At 35.4% G+C, this 23,504-nt stretch overlaps 1 protein-coding gene and 1 long non-coding RNA gene across 3 annotated transcripts in view; one reads left to right on the forward strand and one right to left on the reverse strand.

Moving 5' to 3' along the window:
* Positions 1-825: 825 nt before the first annotated feature.
* On the reverse strand, positions 826-16,631 carry LOC128247019 (uncharacterized). 2 transcript variants are annotated; one of them, XR_008263423.1, is made up of 2 exons: positions 15,663-16,631; positions 826-1,374 (listed from the first exon to the last, which is right to left on the reverse strand). It is a non-coding gene; the product is annotated as an uncharacterized LOC128247019 (long non-coding RNA). The 2 variants fall into 2 exon arrangements; XR_008263422.1 differs by lacking the exon at positions 15,663-16,631 and adding an exon at positions 14,126-15,086.
* The window catches only part of LOC106871059 (influenza virus NS1A-binding protein homolog A), a 32,798-nt gene continuing 24,442 nt past the window's right edge, over positions 15,149-23,504 (forward strand). Inside the window, exon 1 of the mRNA XM_014917336.2 lies at positions 15,149-15,398. Coding sequence (XP_014772822.1) covers positions 15,368-15,398 — 31 coding nt within the window. The 5' untranslated portion in view covers positions 15,149-15,367. The remainder of the gene's footprint in view (positions 15,399-23,504) is intronic.

The raw sequence follows: 23,504 nt of genomic DNA on the forward strand, positions 1-23,504 counted from the left end.
TCTGTTGACCTCTAGTCAGCATGGAAAAACATTAATGATTTCTAATTTAGGCACAAGGCCAGCTTGTTCAAGAGAGAGGGGATAAGTCGATTATATCGACCCCCCCCCCCCATATTCAGCTTATTTTATTGACTCTGAAAGGATGGAAGGCAAAGTCAACTTCAGCAGCATTTGAACTCAGAACGTAAAGACAAATGAAGTGCCACAAAGAATTTTGCTTGGCGTGCTAACGATTCTGCCAGCTCGCTGCCTTGGTAAGTTAAACAATAACGATGATCATCATCACTTATGAGCTATTTGGGAATGAGTGAGAAAGTCTGACTGCCTTGAGAGAGAGAGAGAGAGAGAGAGAGAGAGAGAGAAAGAGAGAGAGAGAGAGAGAGAGAGAGATTGGAATGTCTAGAGAGGCTTGAGGTTCACTTTGGTGTACATTGTTTGAGTATAATAGATGAAACATTATCAGAGATGGTGACCTTGCTGGTGGTTTGCTTTCACATGATGTGCGTTTGTATCTGTGGTGGTGAGCTTGGTGGTGTGGAAAGGGACTTTATTTTTCATAACAACAATTCTGTTTACTTCTTACAAGGAGGAGTGTGAATACAAGGACAGATTCAAATTGCAAGTCTTGACTTGTCTAGAATAATTACCTGTAAAATTGCTAATAATAAAATATTTGTTTGCCATCTTTCTTTTGTTGCTTGAATATCTGTTATCATAAAACAACTCCAATTACTACTCTACTAAGCTCAAAATAGCCATCATAACAATTAACAAATAACATAGAAAGAAACATTAAAGAACAATAAGGACTAAAAAGAATGTCACTTGTTTTTGCATTGTTAAATCTGCACAAAAAGAAATCAGTTACAAACAAATGGCAAAAAAGTAAATAAATAAAAATATAAAGTAGACCTTTTAGAGTTGAGTAATTAAAAAGAAATAGATTGTCTTTTTATATTACCAGCTACCGCTGTGGAGTAGGATAGTGACTGTTTATTACAATTAATACTGTTGGTAACATCAGTACTACAAAAGATGCCTTGTCTGTTTTTCATTAATTTGTACATTTCCTGATCCAGCAAATTTCTTGAGGCTTGGGCTGGTTTTTCTTCTATTGTCATTGTTATTGTTGCTGTTGTCTCTGCCACTGCTCCCACTGGCACCACTGCCATGGCTGATGCCACCACCTCTGCCATCATTGCTGTCATAGGCATTGTTATTCCAATGTCCATTTTTCCAAGCTTGCATGGGTCAGATAGAATCTCTTATGGTAGATTTTATTTTCTATGACCGAACATCCTTCCTGTTGCCACCTTCATCTGTTTCTAAGGAAGGTAATATTTTCTCATGGCCAGACATGTTTTTCATGGGAAACTGGAATTAAACAACTTCACTTGTATGACAGTGATGCTCATTTACAACCATTACATGATTTCAAGACAAGGGCACACATAAATATAAAATACACAGAGGAAAAAACATAGGAAATATAAGAAAATTTGTTGTTGAAAATGCACCTGAATTTGAAAAACTTGTAATTGTTTTTAAATAAATTTATTTACATACATACCAAACTAGTTTCAACAATATTTTTTGTTTATCGATGGTAAAACTTAAAATAGCGAGGTAGGAAAACATGGTTAAAAGGTTCAATGTTTACAAGATTCAATAATATAAAAAATGTGAATCGTCTTGTTTAAATGCACAAAATTCAATAGTGTTAGAAGTGATCGATAAGAAATGTGGATCACCAAAGGTTTGGTCATCCTGATGAGTTAAGAGGGGGAAAAAAAAAAACAAAGGCGAAATGGAGATAGAAAAAAATGAGTTTTGTTACAGTTTCTGTGGTTCATTTTCCATCATGTGCAGGCGTTTTTTGGAATTCAGTGTATTTATAATTTTTTTCCACGAATGGATCTGATTTTTGACTCGTTAAAGTACTGATGATGTCTTATTTTTCTGGTGGTCAAGTTTGTTGCTGTGCCTGGTTGACTTCCCTGTGGGGAATGGTCAACTTCAGTAAATACAACAAAATGACCCTTTAAGAGAATCAACCAACTGGAACAGCCAACCAGGCAGAATGACAAACTTGACTACCAGAAAAGTAAGACATCAACAGTACTTTAATAAATCAAAAATCAGATCCATTCATGGAAAAAAATTATAAATACACTGGATTCCAAAAAATGCTGTTACAAGCAAAAATCTCTGCACATGACTGAAAAAGAATCACAGAAACTGTAACAAAACCCCTTTTTTTTTTGTACTATCTTCATTTCCCCCTTGTTTTTCTCCCTCTTAACTCATCAGTATGACTGAACCTTTGGTGATCCACATTTCTTATCAATCACTTCTAACACTATTGAATTTTGTGCATTTAAACAAGATGACCCACATTTCTTATATTATTGAATGTTGTGAACATTTAAATCATATTTGATATTATTGAATCTTGTAAACATTGAACCTTTTAAATATTTTTTTCTACTTCGCTATTCTAAATTTTTACCATTGATAAACAAAAAATATTATTGAACCTAGTTTGGCATGTATGTAAATAAATTTATTTAAAAACAATTACAAGTTTTTCAAATTCAGGTGCATTTTCAACAACAAATATTCCTATATATATGATCCTTTTCACATCTATTTCTTCAAACAAGTTTGGCAGGACAGCACTAAAACAATGCTTCAGAATGGCAATTTCACTGGCCCTACAACTCACCATCCATAGATGACATGTGGATGCCACACACACTGAGCTAAGACATGCACTTGAAGTTGAGATACTTTTAGAAAACAACTCAGGTTTGGTTACAATTGTGGCTTAGAGACATTCAGCCATAATCACTCAGAGACAGTCTGGTACCATTGCTCAATGAAGCTAGTGTGCAAACTGTTAGTCTGATCCTGCAGTTCCTCTCACACTGGATGGGATAGCTATAGCTGAATTGGTGAAAGCATCAGTAGTGATGGACAATGTGTAAGCATGTAACTGCCATGCACTAAATTCCTGACAATTCAGGGTGCTACATATATGCTATACAACAGAATAAAACTAACATTATGCAATAAGCTTCTTTCAGTTTCTATCAACCAAACCCATTCACACAGCTTTGGTTGACCTGGAACTATACAGTAGGAGACACTTGCCCAAGGTGCTGTGCAGTGCATGTGAGTCTATGTTTGTTTTCATTGATACTTCTCTGAAAATCACGAGTTACAAGCAATGACTTTGTCATTTTTACTATGAACAAACCATCCACTAGTTCCGTGCTTTAAAAGCTGTATGGAATAGGGAAGTCTTTATTAGAAAAATAGATAAGGGTTATCAACAAGAAGGGCATGCAGATGTAAAAACAAAGGCTTAAAAGTTCATTTGTGTAATCCTTGTAAGCATGGAAATGCAAACTAGGAAATGAATAAACAAATGAATGAATAAATCAACACATTTTGTAATATTAAAAATAGAATTTTGGTTCATGTTGTTTACAACATGGGTGACTAAGCTGTACAAGGAATGCAATTTAACAAATGAACAAAAAAATACTGCTTTTTTTTTTTGGTGTAATACAATGGTGAAGTATGAGAGTTGATCAGAAGATATTTTATGAGCTAGACTGCATTGTATCTTACTTGAAGATTAATGACAATTGCACTATTGTACTGCCCAAGCAATATATATCCTGGTGCAGGTAGCAAAGTTTGTGAGATATATATATGTGTGTGTGTGTGTATGTGTGGAGAGGGAGGGAGAGAGAGAGGAGAAGAAGAAAATTTTGCATATTTTGACAGTATTGCTGGCATATTGAATGTGCCTTTATGTTATGCATCAATCACATTTACAGTCTTTATGTTCCAGACAACTTTTTGATTGATCTTCACAATCTTCAACTTAATTTTTTTTCCAACAGGTATTAGATCTGACCTGTTTTTAAATATCAAAAACAAGTATTATATTTACAAAACAAAAAGCGATCAACCATAACAAATTTAAGATCCATAAAGACTTTATTTTTACAGTCTTACAGTTTGAATTCTGAACACAAAAGTTAGCCAACCCTTCTCCAATCAATATGAAGGAGGGAAATGCAAGAAGCTGTCTTGAAAGCAACAAAAGTGGTTTGTGACATGAAAATATAGGGAGAAGAGATATTTTGGCCCATTTATTTGGCATTGCTGATTCAATGCTGACTTGTTTGACAGCAGTTGTTTTAATGTTTCTCTTGTTCTCTCCTACCTCTCCGTATACTTATGTGTGTGAGAATTTTCTCTTTATGTGTATGAGAAGAGGAAAAGCATTTAATAAATTGTAATCTCTCTCTCTCTCCTACTCTCTATCTGTGTGTGTACATTTCTATGCACATGTATAAGAGTATGTGTTTTGCCTCCAGTGTCAAAACAAACTGAATCTCCAGTAAACTGTGCCAAATCATCAGCATCCAAAAAGCTGTGCCCAATTGTCTCATTTCATAAAGTAAATGAGAAATGGATTGTAATTTGTTTAGGTCTATATCAATGAGGTCATTAAAAATATGTTTTATACTAGATCATAATTTCAAAGCAGATGAGAATTTCTCAATTTATGGGTCTTAAAATGCTTGTACCAGAGACTAACCAAAAAAACCTAATCTGTATTCATTCACTACAGTTGGATGTAGAGTGTCATGGTGTCCTCATTTCAAACAATATTTTCTGTGTCTCAAAAGAATACTTCAGTATAGTGATTTGTCCCAGCTTCATTAATTATAATCTAATTTCTAAAAATAAATTTTCACAAATATTTTCCAGTTTATAAAGTGATTTAAAAATTTTTGCTTTCCACAAAACTTTTGGCTTTTGGAATGAACAGCTTTAATTAAAAAAATTTTAATTCATTTTTTTGTTTTAAAGTATGAACCTCCAACAAATGTATAAAATACCAGTGATTAATTGTGTGTTTTGTTAATGTTTTATTACATTGTGAGTTTAACCATTTTAATTTTTGTTCAGTCTTTTTTTCAACAAATGATTTAGTGCAAGACATTATACAAATGATTTAATTTAACAAAGTACATTGTTAATAACTCTTATTCTCATACAATATGTCATCATCATTTAATGTTCATTTTTCCACGTTTGTATGGGTCAAACAATTTGTTGAGGTAGGTTTTCTATGGCTGGATGCCCTCCCTGTCACCAACCTTTGCCTGTTTCCAAGCAAGCTAGTATTTCCTTATGGCTGGATATGTTTTTCAGGGAAGACTAGAAACAAACTGTATCGGTTATATGACAGTGATGGTCATTTATAACCATCACATACATACATACATGTATTCATGGCAAGCTTCTTTCAGTTTCCACCTACTAATTCCCAGAGCTGTAGTAGAAGACATTAGCCCAAGATGGTGTGTAGTGAGACCTGAACCTAAAGTAAGCTATATATATATATATATATATATATATATATATATATATATACCAGTTGTATATTTAAAAAGACATTATATAGACATCCTGGTCGTTGTACAAAACTTAATTTTAGAAGTTAAAACGAGTGTTCATAAACCTCTATCAACCATAATAAATAGATTATATAACAAACAATCATTGTAAGCAACTATAAAAATAATACAAATAGTGAAAATAGGATACTGTCCTTTCCATGGAAATACAGTCAATTTAACAATTGCTATTTTCTTCTCACTTATGGGAATAAGCGATAAAAGAGATATGAAAAAAAAATTTTATGCTTTTACAAAGGTAAAATATAATAACATGGAGAAATACAGGTAAGTGTAGACATGCCTATATGGTGAAGAGGTATCAAGTTTGATTTTATTACATAATATTTTGAGTGAGTATCTTCGACTATAAACTTAGGTTGACAAGTACCTTACTTGTGGAATATTATAATCAAAAAAACTGCACAGCAACCTTTTATGTATTTGTGTATGTATGTATGTACTTTTCTCTCCTATGTGCCAAGCATAAATTCTTGTGGTTGCTTTCATCTCTGCCCATTATGCTACATTATTTGGTGTACCTCAGTCAGTTGGTGATCCCTTGACTCTGTATAAATTTTTGTTGTACAATACAATTTGTACCTACCCTTGTAGTTATATATACGTGTACCTGGTTTGTATATTTGTAAACAACTCAGGTGTGATGTATAAATATCAAAAATAATATCCATTTCTTCACAGAGTGTGGTTTTAATCTATGGACTGCTAGGTTATGGGCCCCTACACTTTAACTCTGCAGAAATGAAGGTAGTATGCTCCAGTGGATGTGCAACATCGGTGCACATGCACAGCAAAGTGCAAATGTATTGAGAGAAAACTTGGGCATAAGAGAAATCAAATGTAGCATGCAAGAGAGAAGACTATGTTGGTTTGGACATGTGATGTGTATGAATGAGGACAGCTGCATAAAGAAGTGCCTGTCACTGAAAGTGGATGGTATCTGCAGAAGAGAGAGACTCAGGAAGATGAGAGATGAAGTGGTAAGGACTGATCTCAGGAAGTTGGGCCTCACAGACGAAATGACAATGGACCAAGATGTCTGGCGATATGAAATTCTTGAGAAGACCTGCCCATGTCAGCGAAACTGAGCCCTAGAAGCGCTGTGTGTCCCACCCACACTTAACAAAGAAACTTTTCACACACCCTACCACAACAAACCAAACTATGTCTCTTCCTCACATTTACGCTTCATGCACTATGCTTACCTCCCACTCCTCAATCCTGTCCTCTTGGCCCCGTGTAACTGTACCATTACTCTCCACTTGCCCCCAACCTGTGTATTCCACCCACACGTAACAAGAAAACTTTTCCCTTACCCTACCCCAACAAACCAATCTACATCCCCACATCTCTTCTCTTTCTCACATTTCCTCCTTCATACACTATGCCTAGCTCTCACTCCCCAATCCTATCCACATGGCCCTGTTCCTCTGTATCATTGCTATCCGGTAGCCCACCAACTCTATATATACCCAGATTTTTCACCACTTACTCTCACTCTTTAATCACACTTCCTTCACAATATCCTGCCACTTACATTATGCCCTGGAACTTGCCACCATCTATATCTCTCTCTTCCTTTATTCAAAAGTCCCATTTATATTCTGATCCCTGTTCCTTGTATGCCTGGCATTTTGCCACCATCTCTCTCTCTCTCTCTCTTCTTCTCCTGCACTTCTCTTAGGTTGGGTAACCGTGTATTTCCTTTGCAATAGAGCACCTGTTTCTGTCTTCATTCCTGGTCTCTCTCTCTCTGGCTGGGTAACCTTGTACTTCCTCTACAAGACACCTATTTGTCTCACTATAAACTTTCATCATCCAACACAAGATCACCTCCTCCCCCACTGAAAGTTTTTTTATTTTTGTCTTGCAAGTACTTGGTGACCCTGTCAGTGCAGGTGCTACTTAAAAGCACCCAGTCCACACTTTAAAGTGGTTGGTGTTTGGAAGGGCATCCAGCTGTAAAAGACCTTGCCAAAACTGACCTCGCTTGTGCTTGTGCCACATAAAAAGCACTAAGTCCACTCTGCTAGCATGGAAGGCAGACATTCAACGCTGATGATGCATTATTTCTTTTATTGTCTGATCTGGTTTATATTGTTTCTATTACATCATCCATCATCATCGTTTAACATCCACTTTCCATGGGTTGGATGATTTGACTGAGGACTGGCGAACCAGATGGCTACACCAGGCTCCAATCTGATTTGACAGAGTTTCTATAGCTGCATGCCCTCCCTAACGCCAACCACTCCGAGAGTGTAGTGGGTGCTTTTACGTGTCACCAGCATGAAGGCCAGTCTAGCGGCACTGGCAATGGTCTCACATCATATTTATTTATTATTTTTATGGATTGGATTATTTAAAATGTATGAAATAAAGTAACTACTCAATACATACCATAGCACTGGGATATTTACTTACTGGAAGGAGACATTTCACTCTGATGTGTTTTTCTGAATGTCTCTTCATTTGCCATTTTCAAATCAGCCAGAAGAAAATCATTTCTACAAATGTTTTCCCAGTACAGTATAGCAAGCAAGCTTGCTAATGTTTAATCATTTGACTTCTACCTGCAAGGCAGGAACTAGCTTCTAACAAAGATACAAAACTCCATGATTAGAAAGTTGATAACAAAACAATGTGACATGTTGAACTTGAGTGTTGCATGTTTTTTTCTGTTCTGCTTATAGAGTATATTTATAATGTGTATATGAACTGGTTGGTGGAGGTGCAATGGCCCAGTGGTTAGGGCAGCAGACTCACGGTCATAGGATCGCGGTTTTGACTCCCAGACTGGGCGTTGTGAGTGTTTATTCAGTGAAAACACCTAAAGCTCCATGAGACTCCGGCAGGGGATAGTGGTGAACCCTGCTGTATTCTTTCACCACAACTTTCTCTCACTCTTACTTCCTGTTTCTGTTGTGCCTGTAATTCAAAGGGTCAGCCTTGTCACACTGTGTCACGCTGAATATCCCCGAGAACTACATTAAGGGTACACGTGTCTGTGGAGTGCTCAGCCATTTGCACGTTAATTTCACGAGCAGGCTGTTCCGTTGATCGAATCAACTGGAACCCTTGACGTCGTAAGCGACGGAATGCCAACAACAAATGAGCTGGTCGATTTCGTTTTTGATATTTTTATTGTTAACTCCTCTAGTACTACTGGTACTTTTACTGTTAACTACTTCAATAAAGTTGGTACTTTACTGCTAAATACTCCCATGCAGCTGGCACTCTCACTGCTAACTATGACTACATAGCTGGTTTCTTTACTACTAACTACTCCCATTTAGCTGGAAAAGATTTTTCATACTTCCTACTCTCGAACATCCAGTGTAAAGCTAACCATGGGTGAAGCAGGGCTCTTCAAGGTGTAAACCACCAACTGAAAATGTGCCCTTGTGGTTTGTTGATGGTCATGGTAAAACTAAGACTCACTAGAAATTGAAGTTGTTTAAATTGAAATGAGACACCATCTCCTGAGTCTGTGTGATGGAGGCTCTTGTGCCCTTATTATCTAATCAATACATCCTATGATTGGGTGTCTCCTGGAACTGCGCATGAAAGGCTCATGTTCACATATCATCAAGTCTATTCCTTCTCTGTTTGAGTGCCTCCTGAGCTTGTTGCTGACACTTTGTGAGGGTCTTTAGACACTATCACTCTAATGAAATTCTTTACACAAACACAAACACATTCAGTGTAAGAGATATACATATGCAGAGGAAGAGTGAGAGAGAGTATGGTAAATATACAGAGGGAGAAGTAAAGTTTACAATGAGAAAAGCATAAAAGACAAAGTTGATAGACAGATGCATGACTGACTTGCATTACCATGTTATATTGAGAGAGAGAGAGAGAGAGAGAGTGTGGTGAATATGCATAGAGAGGGGAAAAATACAAAAGGACAGAGAGAGAGAGAGAGACAGATAGCTAAATTATACTTTGTTATTACTAACTCATAAAACCCTTCTAAAGAGGATACAGATTTCAAAAATCAAATCTGTTTTTCTCTAGGATGCACCGTTTTGAAACCTTTTGGTGACAGACACATACAAAACACAGTGAGTAGCTTGTTCCCCAGTTCGAACATGCATCAAACATATTTGAACTGATAATAAGATCGAATAATAAGGTATCACTGCTTAGCACTACCCCTCCATAATTTACTTATGGTGAGCCACCATATAGCGCTGCCAGTCATTGCACAATGACTGGAAAAGCATAAGAGCTAATCTCTTAATTCAGCTCGCACCTCCGTCTGCTTAGTGTCTGTGACCGATGAAGAGACAACTACTCCGAATGTTAACATCTCACAGTCTAGGTAAATAGCACTGCAAGCTGATCTAGGTGTATACACACCATTTGTCAACAAGCGAAATATATTCCCCGTGACAAAACACAGTGAGTAGCTTGTTCCCCAGTTTGCATGTGCATCAAACATATCCGGAGTGATAATAACATTGCAATTTCATTTACCACTGCTTATATCACTGAAATATATTTATATTTTACTAATCTTGTTAAATTTACTTTTCCTACTATCAACAAACAACTCATTAAAATTAATGATCTTCTTTTCTCATAAGAAATTCTTTGAGCAACAGTAATGAGAGAGATTGTTTTTTTCTCTCTCTCTTTCTCTCTGGAAGAAATTGGTTACAGAGAAATCTGGAAGGAGATGGGCTCCATCAGGCTTAAAATGCTGTAGACATGCTATATGTCACAAAGGTACCCCAATAACTCCTTCAGGTGTTGAGAGCTGAAAAACTTGACAATTAACTAATACTTGGGTCTTTGTCTTTAGGCATTTTGAGTTAAGGCTATTCTACCAGTTTGGGGAGTTGTTTCAACAACTCTTTGTCTTATTCTTCAATAAAAAATAGATTATTAAGGGTTTCCAAACATATTCAATTCTCAACTTCTGAAATATTACCTCAAAGGCAAATGGTAAAGAGAAGTACCTTAAGTCTCAGTCTTGCTGTTCAATGGCCAATTTATACTTCAAACTCAACATTTTATTTTCTGGCTGATATTCTATTTCTTTCATTCCAGTTACTTTCTGAACCCTATTTTAAAATTTGATGGTTGGTAACCATCAAAATTTTGTGTTAAATTATATTCTAAATACTAGCTTTAATAAGGACAAAGTTATTTTACTAAATTCATCATTATTTTCCAAATTGATTGAAGCAAAGCTGGTGAATTTCAACAGAAACATAATAATGAAAGGATTTGACTTACTAAAAACAGCACTATTAAATAAAATATATATTTATTGATTTCCAAAATAGATGTAATACATTGGGAAAGAGTACAAGTCATCCTACAAACTCCAGAATTAGACTGGTACTTATTTTTTTAACTTCAGGGCAAAAAGCAAATTTAACTTACTTTCTGAGATTATCATGGTGACATCCTCAATAGTATCTGACAGTCCATCCATACTTTTCTCATAGAAAAAAAAAGAGAGAGCATCCTTGATGGACTGAGTGCCCAATGTACAGCTGTGGTCAAAAGTTTGGAACATTAAAAAAAAAAATCATAATTGTTATGCCCAAGTACAATTTGATTCAAATATAACTTTAGGCATTTAATATAAAAATTCTTAATTTTCAGACCTATGTTCCAAACTTCTGATCAAGTAATAATATATTGCAAATTAAATATAACTTTGACTATTTAATATAAAAATTCTAATTTTCAGGTCTATGTTCCAAACTTTTGGCTACGACTGTAAAGCTGACCTGATAGGTAACCCTTTACTTTGACCACTGAGCAGGCAACTCTTAAATTTGATCCCTAATCTTCAGCCTAAGTTCACTGACTGCTAATCTATGCTTGCATGCATGTGTGTATGTGTCTGTATCAGGGGAACATTTTTCTCTATTCAAATATCTGTTTACAATTAATTTGTCTTATCTCTGTTGAGTGGTTGGTTACCAGCTGGCTGCCTGGTATGCTAAAATAAATAATAAACATAATAAGATAATTTGCATTACAAAACATTTATTTCCTGTTCATGTTTTTGTGTGATAATTATAGTTTCTATGCACCATATTAATTTCATTTTAATATTCGATGTTATTAACATTAAAGCCTCTTTCTAAAATGATACCACTGTTCCCTTTCCAATGTAGTCTGCTTAAAAACTATGTGGAAATGAATATCTTTGTGAATCTATGAATTCTACTTTAGGATCACTTTTCAACAAAGGAGGTGTTTTGTGGTTTGTTTGGCTAACTAGAAATACCAGCTAAATCTCTAAGTCTTAATAATTGAGAGAGAGAGAGAGAGAGAGAGAGAGAGAGAGAGAGAGAGAGAGAGAGAGAGAGAGAGAGAGAGAGAGAGAGAGAGAGAGAGAGAGAGAGAGAGAGAGTAGGAAAATATATTGAATAATGTAGTCTTTTTTCTTTCACTTGTTAGGGTCTGGAGAAAGTGGCAACACCCATAGCCTTTGTATGCACTTCCTAGATTGGTGAGAGTGATGCTGGCAATGTTCCTCTTAAAGTATTATAAATCAAGACCTATAAGAAAGATACAAGCAAAGAGGGAATTCCAGAAGGCTGATGTTCTGGAAAGGAAGGACAAAACATAGCAATTAGACAAGGGAAATAAGAGGAAGAGACACAAGTGGTTTGGGAATGCCTAAGCAAAGGTGGGATGAGCCCAGCCAGCTCTGAGGAGTAGATAATATTACTGTAGTAGAATATCTAACCATTGATGCACATTTGTGCATGAGCTTTTATCTGTTGTTTCAGTTATTGAAGTGTGGCCATGCTGGGGCACTGCTTTGGGTGGCTTAGTCGAACAAATTGTCTCAGTACTTAATTTTTTTAAAGTCTTGTACATAGTCGCGGGAGTGGCTGTGTGGTAAGTAGCTTGCTTACCAACCACATGGTTCTGGGTTCAGTCCCACTGCGTGGTACCGTGGGCAAGTGTCTTCTACTGTAGCCTCGGGCCAACCAAAGCCTTGTGAGTGGATTTGGCAGACGGAAACTGAAAGAAGCCCGTCGTATATATATATATATATATATATTTATATATATATACATATACACACACATATATATATATATATATATGTATGTATATGTATGTGTGTGTATATGTTTGTGTGTCTGTTTGTCCCCCTAACATCGCTTGACAACCGATGCTGGTGTGTTTACGTCCCCGTAATCTAGCGGTTAGGCAAAAGAGACCGATAGAATAAGTCCTGGGGTCGATTTGCTCGACTAAAAGCGGTGCTCCGGCATGGCCGCAGTCAAATGACTGAAACAAGTAAAATAATAAAAGAGAGAGTCTGTTGTCTCTTCTGCTGAACCTCTTAGTTACAGGAGCATAGCCCAATCAATACTGGTTGTCAAGCAACGGTTGTGTGACAAATAGAAACACACACACAACAGTTGCTCTCTACCAAATGCACTCTCAAGACATTGCCCAGCCTGGGATTATAGTAGAAGATATGTCCAAGGTGTTGTGCAGTGAAATTGAACCTGAAACCACGTGGTTACAAAACAACCTTCTTAATCACAGACACATCTGCACTTTTAACTATGACAGATTCTATTATTTTTTTCATTTTATTCATCGCTTTGTAATTTATGTCCCCATGTTGTGTTGTCGCTGTCTGTCCTTGTACCCTCCCCTCTGTATTCGGGCTTTTGTGTCTAATAAAGAAGTCAACTATGACAGATTCCTATAAAATATCCTATAAATTTCACTGACATAGGATCGTTAAACCTGAAGCTAAAGACTTACTTGCGTTACCACGCTTGGTTGTGTACCCTCGTGCATAGGCATATTCAGAGGGTTTATTTATTTTTTTTTATCTTTTACTTGTTTCAGTCATCGGATTGTGGCCTTGCCGGGTTTAGTCGAACAAATCAAACCCAGTGCTTTGTTTTTTTTGCAAAGCCTACTATTCATTTTATCGTTCTCTTTTGCTGAACCGTTAGTTATGGGAACGTAAACAGAACAACACTGTATGTCAAGCGGTGGTAGGACCCCCACCCCAACACATAACGACGAGCTTCTTTCAATTTCTGTCTATCAAATCTACTCGCAGGGCTTTGATCGAGTACAAAGCAGTAGGACTGAACTCGGAACCATGTGGTTGGGAAGCAACTTTCTAACCACACAGCCATGCCTTTGTGATCATAGTGAAAATGGGTTTAGCAAGGCAATGATTTCTAAAATAATAGTGACGGGAGAGGTGCCCTAACAGCTGGTGTGATTCCCTGTGTTTTTTCTTCTTCCCTAGTTAATGAATAATATCCTAGCAATAACAAGATTTTTATAGACCTGTAAAAAATATGTATGCATGTATGGTACACATATGGAAAATATAGAAAACATTAAAATGCTGTAAACAAGCAGAATAAAATAGTACACGTGGAAAATTCCGAGAAGGTACTAATAAAATAAAATATGTTACGTATAGTAGTAATATGTGTGGAGTCATGTAAAAACAGTAGTAAACTTTTGTTACATTGCTTTCGTTTTTGTACTTGTAATAAAGCACGTAAACATTCGTGAAGATTACATAAATCGAGTTCATGCAGTTAGTAAGATATTTAATGCTGTGAAAATTCAGTTGATGTAGTTAAGAAGTTTACTTTACAATCACGTGGTTCCTGGTTCGATCTCATTGCGCGCAAATCAGCCATAGCTTCTATTCTGAATGAAATTCGGTTGACGGAATCTGTGCAGAAGCCCTTCGGATGGACTGAAGCTATTCTTGGGCAGTAGTCCTAAGCTGCCGCCCAGTTTAACACCACTGTCTGATCATGGGATGTTTTTGACAGAGTAAAATCAGGAGCATTTAAGCTAGATGTTTGGCCCGAAAATAACCCCCTCATTTCTCCTGCCGGTCTCGGAGGCACTAAGTAAACCATTAAAAATGGGGCCATATTTGTTTTAAAATTAATTTATTCACATTAAAAAAAAAATTATTTGAAAATTTCAAAGGTCATTGTTTAGTGAAATAACGCCTATTACTTCAGTAAACATTTAACAAATATTCTGAAGACAATGGACATCGCTGAAGTTATATAGCCCTAGGTCAGTCTATATTAAGTAACCATATGACTAAAGATATTCTAGCAATGACCAACCCGCCTTGATTCCATGCAGTGTGGATAGCATTACATTACCCAAAAAGTAAATTACCTTTCCCTTTTATTTTATTCGAGGTATATTTTGCTGCTATTACTAGCACTATGGACGGTCACGTGGTGGCTCTTTCTCGTTGGTTCGACAACATTCAAGTTTTCTAGCCATGTGTAAGCGCGAAAACATACTAAGATGCTCAGTTAAAGAAAAAAAACCCTCAAAACTCGATAATATAAAAACAGAACAAGAAGACAACCCCCCCCCCCCCAGATATTTCACTTATTTATTTACATTAAATGTTAGATAACAATAACAAAGATGGAAAGATAATTAAATAGTAATTATTGCCAGCGATTGTAGTAGCGAAAGCCAAATACATGACATAAATGAATCGATTAATAAACGAAGGAGATAGTAGGGGGGGGGGAGGCATGATATGATAATGAGCTGGTGACGTCAGTCGGACAATCGCGGGTTAGCAGCCAGCGTATACGTTCATGTGTTAGTTGCTGAGGTTTCTTCCTCTCCGCATACATACACACACATATATATACACACACACATATATGTGTGTATGTATATATATATATATATATATATATATATATATATATAGCTGACTACCATAGTGAACGCCAGATACAACAAATTCAGTTATTCTAATTCATTTATGGTCACTACTTCTCAACTTCCGAGCTATCAGGCCTCTAATTTGAAGTTATTTTTGGCGCAGTGTTGTATTTGAAATGGACCAAACTTCGTCGACCTCTCGTACAGGTGTGTCCAATATTAATTTGTTTTCTTTCTTGCACTGTCTATTTTTCATTGATTCTTTTATCTTTAACTCTTTTTCTTTTGCTTTTGTTTTACTACACGCTAATTACCAAATAGTTACTTGTATTCGTCCAAACCTTTTATTCATTTAAATCACATTTTATTTTTGCGTTAATATTGTCAGTATGTTGCGCTTGATGACTTCAACAGTTAATTACCATGACACAAAGCAGTAAGCAAGCACTGTACCTTATATAATTTACTTACCATTCATCTTTTGTCCTACGCAAAGCGTGCACTGAATCGTAGTATTATTTCACTTAGGCCAACTTTTTTCCTGGCATAACATGGATATTCATCTTTTTCTAGGAACTGTTGTTTCTACATCCGTACGATTCAAAGAGAAAGCAGCATGGCGTGAAAGATTTCCTATATCTTTAGAAAATAGGCCCTTTTAATGTAAAATCCATCATTTGGAATCAGTAAATAAAAGAAAAATGAGTAGTTATTTTTAGTATCTGTCGTTTTAGATTTATTAAAAGTATGAATGACAATCTTTCGAGATTCCATCGGATGATCCAATATCTCCAGCTGGTTGGTTATTGAATAAGTGAAATGTGATTTCTGAAGCATTTGTCGTTCACCTGCTACGTTCCATTTTAATATTTAAAATCCAATCTGGATGAGTTATAATGATAATGTATAAAAAAAAAAATTGGGGAAAGAAAAAGGAAAAAATCTAAATATATAGTAACATTTCATTGCATATTTTTTTTCAAATTTCGACCAACGTGATTAAAAATAATTCCATCATTGTTAAAATTTAGTCGGCCAGTAACACGTGTTAAAAAGAAAAGCGAAAAAGACCATTAAATGGCCTTTTAGCTTGGGAGCCGTGGAATAAAAATAAATTTTTTCAACGTTCTGCTACTGTCTCCTTATTTTTTAAGGGACTTTTGAGGGGGGTGCGACTGATTTACGATTTCAGTCTATTGAATGGAAGCCCCCCCCCCCCTTTTTGCATGAGGGGACGTAATTGAACGCACCCAGCTAAAATACACGTCTATGTTTATATTATATATAGTATATAGGTACTACTAAAGCAGCACGGTCCCGAACGCGCAGTCGATCCTAACCCTATCCCTAACCCGCGTGTGCAAATGAATACGTGTTTAGGGTTAGGATCGACCACTCACGACTAGCTAGCGCGGACGCGCGACTGCGCGTTCGGGACCGTGCTGCTTTAGTAGTACCTAGTATATATATATATATATATATATATATATATAAACATGAATCTCGAAGCACATCACATAAAGCTATAAATTATAGCATGTAAACATCGAGATGAAAATCCTTTTTGAATAAGTCGAAGGCTGTCCGTGAGACACGAACCCACGATTCCTGTTGACATGACAGGGCACTTCAACCCAATATTTATAGTTGTATATGATGTGCTTCGAGATCTATTCCGAAAAAAGAATTATTTCGTGTTCTTTCAAAAGTTTATTTAAAGGCATAAGGGCGAAAAATGTAGATTTGTTTTGTGTGCTTTATCTTTGTAGGTAATATTAAACAAGTTATTTCAAATAGTCTACTCGAGAATGTTCATTATCGAATACATTCCATAGTTACCTTGAAATACCGTTAGAAAAAGCACGCTTGATTAAAAAGAAAATCAAAGAATGAGATGAGAGAATCTCAACTTGATCAATCAACTTGCTAGAAATAGCGGGCAAAAATCTCCCTTCACTAATCTTTAATGCCATTAAAAAAAAAAAAGGTAACATCTTATAAATGTGATGGGTATTTTTCATTCTTCATGGGTCTTCTGTATCGGACCGCCGTGTTGGATTCTGGACGCTTTATCGTAAATACTTGTATTGAATTTTTTTCTTCTTGACAAAACTAAATATAGAATATTTAAAATTATTTCCAATCCTCTAAATTTTGAGAATTTAATTTGGTCATTACGGACTCTTGACCACTGAAATTTTGGAAAAAGTCGTACTGTTTTTCTATTTAAATTATATTACACATGTCCCCAATGAAGTAAGTGAATCAGAGTAAAAATCTTGGAGATGGTCGACTTGGGAGACGATTGAGAACACTAATTTGAAATACTGCACATGTAGACATACGAATTTGTTTATCTTATTTTGTTTTGAAATGTAGGTTAATAATGAAACTGTTGATTTTCTCGAAACTTGTGTAAACAAGTGGACAGCTATCTATTTATCAGGCATGTTATTTTCGTTTCAGTCAAGTGTGCTTTTTATTAACGCGGCAGTCAGGAAGTTAGTCTCCCCACATTAAAAAAAATTCAGTTCTTTTAGTGAAAGTAAACCCCATCTTCCAGAATATTCGATTATTTAATCTTTTTAAAAAGAAAAAAAAAAAGCTTTTTTTATTTACTGCTAAAATTGTGAATTTAACTGAATCAGCGAATACTTCTAAATTTTAGGTAAAAGATGGGATCTAGTTCAAAACGGGGGCACCAGTTTTCATTTATGTTTTATGTAGTGTTTTTGGTACCGAAAGACTTTCAAACTTCGTATACTTATCTATTTTGTGTTATAGAACAGAAAAAAAATTTTTGTATTCGAAGTTATTTCATGTAAAAAATTGTCTTATTTCGATAATTTCAACCAATCACTGACAAGTATTCAGCTGTTTATAGTTACTCCTTTGGCAGTTTAAGCGGTGTAAAGCGTATTTAATCTCCATTACTTCTGACATTTTGCAGAGAGGCAACACACGTGTGTTCGTTTTCCTTCGTTTTATTTTTAATATAATTTCGTTAACATCTGCCTGAACTGTATGTGTACAACATTTGCCCTAACCCTAACCCTTCTCTCAAAAACCAGGCCTTGTGCTTATAATAGAAAGGTTTATTAGCTACTGCCAATATGCTTCAGCCATTTTTTGACAAGGAAATAATAATTTTATCACCGCCAGAATCGTTTGAGAAACGTTTGTTTACGTAGTCAGCACTTACTGTATTCGGCTGAATGGACGTCAGTCATTGGTTGAAATTACAGAAATACGACAACTTTAACATGAAATAAGTTGCAATATAATAATTTTTCTTAAGAAGACTAAGAGAAAAAGATGTTTTATGACACATTCTGATAATCTTCAAGTTTAGGGGGATAAAAAAATAAATAAAAATATTTAAGGGAAATAACTGAACGACTTACCAGTATTATCCGTTTTCTTCTAGCTGTTTATAAATAAATCACACCCTAACCCTAACGTCAATCAAATCACGTGTGTGATTTATTTATAAACAGAGATGTACGGAGAATACTGGTAAGACGTTCAGTTACTTCCCTTGAATATTTTTAGTTATCCCCCTAAACTTGAAGATTACCCACATTCTACCAGTGTCCCAAGTTTCAAAGAATTTCGTTAAGAAAATACTGGCGCCCCCGTTTTGAACTAGATCCAAAAGATGTATATCCAGTTCTATAATATCGTAAATAAGAAAATATTACATTTTCCCCACCATTTCCGAAGGTTTAATAATGACTTCGCTGAGTGATACTCGACGCTTTCCTCCACGCGGACTTTTCGGTACTACTTGAGTGGACCCGACGCGCGCATCCGCGCTATAGGCCCAATGTCAGAATCGAGTAAACATTAACAGCATAATCTCAAAGCGACCTTACCAAACCGTATAATTTGGCGAATTATTTGTTAGTAACAATATATTTGCACTGCGCTAACGAAATCTATAAGCGAATCCTTACAATTCTGTCGCTACCATTTTCTTGGAATTGGACATTGCAATACTAAATATGTTTGTCCAACAACGACATTACACTCGCTTGATTTGATTGACCAGTTGCCGTTCTGTGGGGTTTTGATTTCTAAGAATCATCTCTCCTTGATTGTATTTCTTCTTTCCAAACAACAGTGATTCATCAATCTGAAATGCACACAAACAACGATACATCTCGAGATGGATTCATTGGTCCAATCATATTGATCATCATAGAGTTCTGTCATAAGTCTGAACCTATCAACTCGCTCTCAACGTCAGTGTTCGCCACTATTGTTTATATTGGATCGCGTTTGTTGATCCAGCACCACATGTGCAGCGCTTCTACTAGAGAGTGCTTAGATTGCCCTGTTGCTTGGTGATAAAAATAAAAGCAAAGCAAACTTTGTTAGAAGAGAGAACTTTATTCTAGCAACTAGAAGTTGTATTGAGCTCTCAGCTTGGCTGCAATTTGAAATGTTATATTTCTAATTTTGAATCTTTATTTGAACGTAACCCCAAGTGTAGTCTAACGTAATTACATAATACTTTTGTCTGATGCCAAACGTTCATATTATGGGTGATTGAAAGTTAAATAGAATCCTGCCATTTATGCTTTTAAAATAAATTTGTCTGTAGAATAGAACAAATTAAGAACTCTATCTCTGCCAAAAGTTTGATTGACCGAATATCAGCAGCTGTTTTGTTTTTTTGTCTGGCCAAGAATTCTTTTTTCAATTTAATTGGTTAAATAAAGGCAATATTTGAAATTGTTGTCATAATTTTTTTAAAATTTTTTTGAGGTAAAATATGAAAAATAAATTTTAGTCTTATGTGCTACGGTTGTCACGAACCAACAGCGGAACCCCTACGTGGTCCTACTCTTCATTGTTAATTACATTTGATAAAATGTGTTTTTTTTTTCATTGAATATATTGCATAAAATAGCTTTCTTGTGATCTAAAAATTAAACACCATAATTTATTTTGTTTTGTCCCAGTATTCCAGCTGTGATTTCTTGAATGAAAAATAATCTAGAACTACATTTAGTGATTTTTTTTTTTTAGTTAGGGTTTGACATGAGGTAAATGAGGCTGATATAATCAACAGGTTTTATTGATGACGAAGGCGCATGTTCAATAAATGCTTTCGTCACGGAAAAGAACGAAGCCTATTCATTAATGAACATTCTTGTAATAATTTATATAAATTTAATTTTTGACATCATGGAGCCAGTGGAATTGCGACTTGCCATCTATCTCATGGGATGTCGCTGATAGATTTTTTTCGCGCCATAAGCCCATCTAAAATACTGCATTAGAGGTAGACTGTTGCTGAATGATATTAAAATTCTGACATGTCGTAATTTGGTGATGACTAATATTTTTTAACTTAGGGCAATTTGATATGTTCGCTTGGAGCGGGGCTGCTGACAACGAAGTTTATGTCATCGTTAGCGTCTCGTCTTACAGACGACATATCAGGTGATGACGATGCTAGTGCGAGTGCATCCTGTAATGCCGTCTATATTTTGTGTTGCCATATTTTTGTAGGGATATAGTGAGATTCCCTTCAGAATTAAGGATGCTTTTTTTTTCTTTTCTCAAATTGTTGTTCATTTACTGTTGTCCTTCTGAATGAAACTTAATGTATTTTTATTTAAGATTTCTATTCCTTACGTCATAAAAAATGTGAAAGAAAAATTTAAATTATCGCAGCTGTTCTTCCATATCCCATCTTAGGAAATGGAAGCGGGAGTAAATTTTTTTTAAAGAATTATAACAGGAATACTTGAAAAAAAAATGAGAGAAAAAAAAAAAATCGTCCCATGAGTTACGTCATTTTGAGAGGCAGCTATTCCAAAATTGTGCTTAAAAAATCTACATTTTATGTACATAAAATTGTTCATCTACATTAAAAAAAACAAAAAAAACACCTGAAGATTGTAATGTTTTAAGTGTAGCGTGTCCCTTATGTTAAAACAAGCTGACTGACACTCAGTAAAAAAAAAAAAATCTTCCGCGACTAAACTTGTCATTAATGATTATTTAAAAAAAATTCAATTTTGAAAAGACAAAAAAATCTAATTATGTTGACGTTTATACTGGGTCATCATTTGGTTAAATTTTGGTAATGGCGTTGGGTGTTTAGAAATAAATCCGTCCTTGTAAAAATATTAGTCGTCCATTAACCACGTGTTGATAAAAACAAAACAAACTGCCAATCAACTTGACAGCAACAATTACTTGTGAAAATACAGAATAATGTAAACTTCGTAAAATCTATTGCTTTAATTTCTAATTTAATTGTGGTGAAGACCAACATTGCATTGCTATTAGAATTAGCATTAAATGTATATATTTTATAAGCCATGGCAACCAGTCTGTAACCGCAACTCTTCATTTAAGAAGAATACTTCTGTTAATATTCCTCTTTTGCGCGCTTACAGAAAGGCACAGTAAAGCAGCAAGTAGCTAGCTATGTTCAGATTTTTATCTCGCTATCGTATATAGTAGTATACATTTCAAGTTGAAAAAATTCTTTGAAGTGTTAGCGAAAACCCAATGTAAATTTTCATCACAAAATGGATTTTTTTTTCTATTCATTGAAAACAGACGTGACAGTTGCTTCGTGGTAGTGGGGATTTTTTTAATGTATTAAAATGGCTCCGGGAACGAAGCATTTTTTTTTTTTTATATAATGCATGCATATTTTATGCAGAAAGAATTGCTGTCATATGCTAGTTTTGTATGCGTTTTGAACAATAGAAAAATAACTTTCGTATCGCCTCAATACGCTAGAAAGTTGGGTGATATGGGAACTTGAATTTTTATTAGTACCATAATAATCATAGTTTTATCGACTGTTCAGTTCGATCGATCTAGTGTTCAAATCTTCAATGATCAATCGTCTTTAAAATGGATTACCACGTGGTTTCAAGTTATAAATCTAGACAGCATGCTCACGAGGAAGAGATGGCAACGAGCCAACGGAGAATCTACACGGTCGCTTAACCAGCTAGATATAACAGTAAAATTAGTTGTATCACATCTACCTTAACAGTGAAAGAATAGATTGGACAATGTAGACTTCGCAATGTGAACAGATAGGATGGTCTCGGTTGGAATATCTTTGATTATATAAGCCTGTTCGATGAGGCTTAAATGATAGGCTACAGCTAGGATAATGTTTAATCATTTTCCAGTACGTTACGCATCCATATAATGGCTGTTTCACAGCTCCCTTCATAGTATATGCCTGTTCAAGTACAGCCTTACCCACGCTTGGTATAATAATAGAAGTACTCTTACGGCAAAGAAGGGCTGGTTTAATTGGTTTTGTAAGGTTATGTAAATAACTTAAAACAGCTTATCAAAGCACTGAAACTATTTTATTAGATCCCCTCTTCCATCACTCTTCACCATTCTAGTAATCCATCTTAAGTCTAAATTATTTTTGTAACACTTGACATAGCAGAGTGTTTTGCTGCACTTATAGAGTACTTTCTCTGTGACTTAACCAATTTAATCTGTTAGAATTACTGATGTCTTTGTGAAAGATTAATTCAGTTAAAAGATTTTGATTGGGCTACCATTGTGACTATTTTAGGTATAATTTTACTGGATTTTGAGATACTAAAACTTTTCTTTATTAAAGATGCTTCTAGTGTTCCATTTCTTTATTTCATGTCATGTTAAGCGACTGTTCTTATGTTAAAAGGCCTCTTATAGTACTGTAGGTCTGCTTTGCTTGTTACTTTGAATTAAGAAGGGTTTCTAGTTTTATTTATACTTTTTTCATGGGAGAAGGCAATGCCTATAACCCTCTCGACAGGTGGGAAAGAGGACTATCCTTAAACTGGAAACCTATCTTGAATGCTTGCAACAGATGGGAGTTCCACTAAGGGCATCCAAGTTGCCAGGCAATGTTGTGTCACTGATCCATGGATTAAGTTGACAACTAAAATACGTCATGGTGATAAAATTTAAATTTAGAACACTAACAGTCCAAGCAAATAGCAAGTACAAGGCATTTGGTTCAACATTGTCAGCATTATACCAATTCACCATCTAGAGTTTGTTAGTTCATGATGTACCCTCTTGTCTGTTGGGTTGTTACGAACTTGACATGTATATTCTATTGTGATGGCATATGGTGATTGAATTTGCAATATATAGTCAATTTCCAATCATCACAACCCTGCTATACCTCTTTAGTCAGATCTTTCCTCAGTACTTGTCTAAGTTTTTGGTCTATTCCAACATTAGGAGCCTTTGCCAACATACAACTCTTTTTTGTATGTGTGTATATATATATATATATATATATATATATATATATATATA

This window comes from Octopus bimaculoides, chromosome 2 (assembly GCF_001194135.2).
Source record: "Octopus bimaculoides isolate UCB-OBI-ISO-001 chromosome 2, ASM119413v2, whole genome shotgun sequence".
Classification (NCBI taxonomy): Eukaryota; Metazoa; Mollusca; class Cephalopoda; order Octopoda; family Octopodidae; genus Octopus; species Octopus bimaculoides.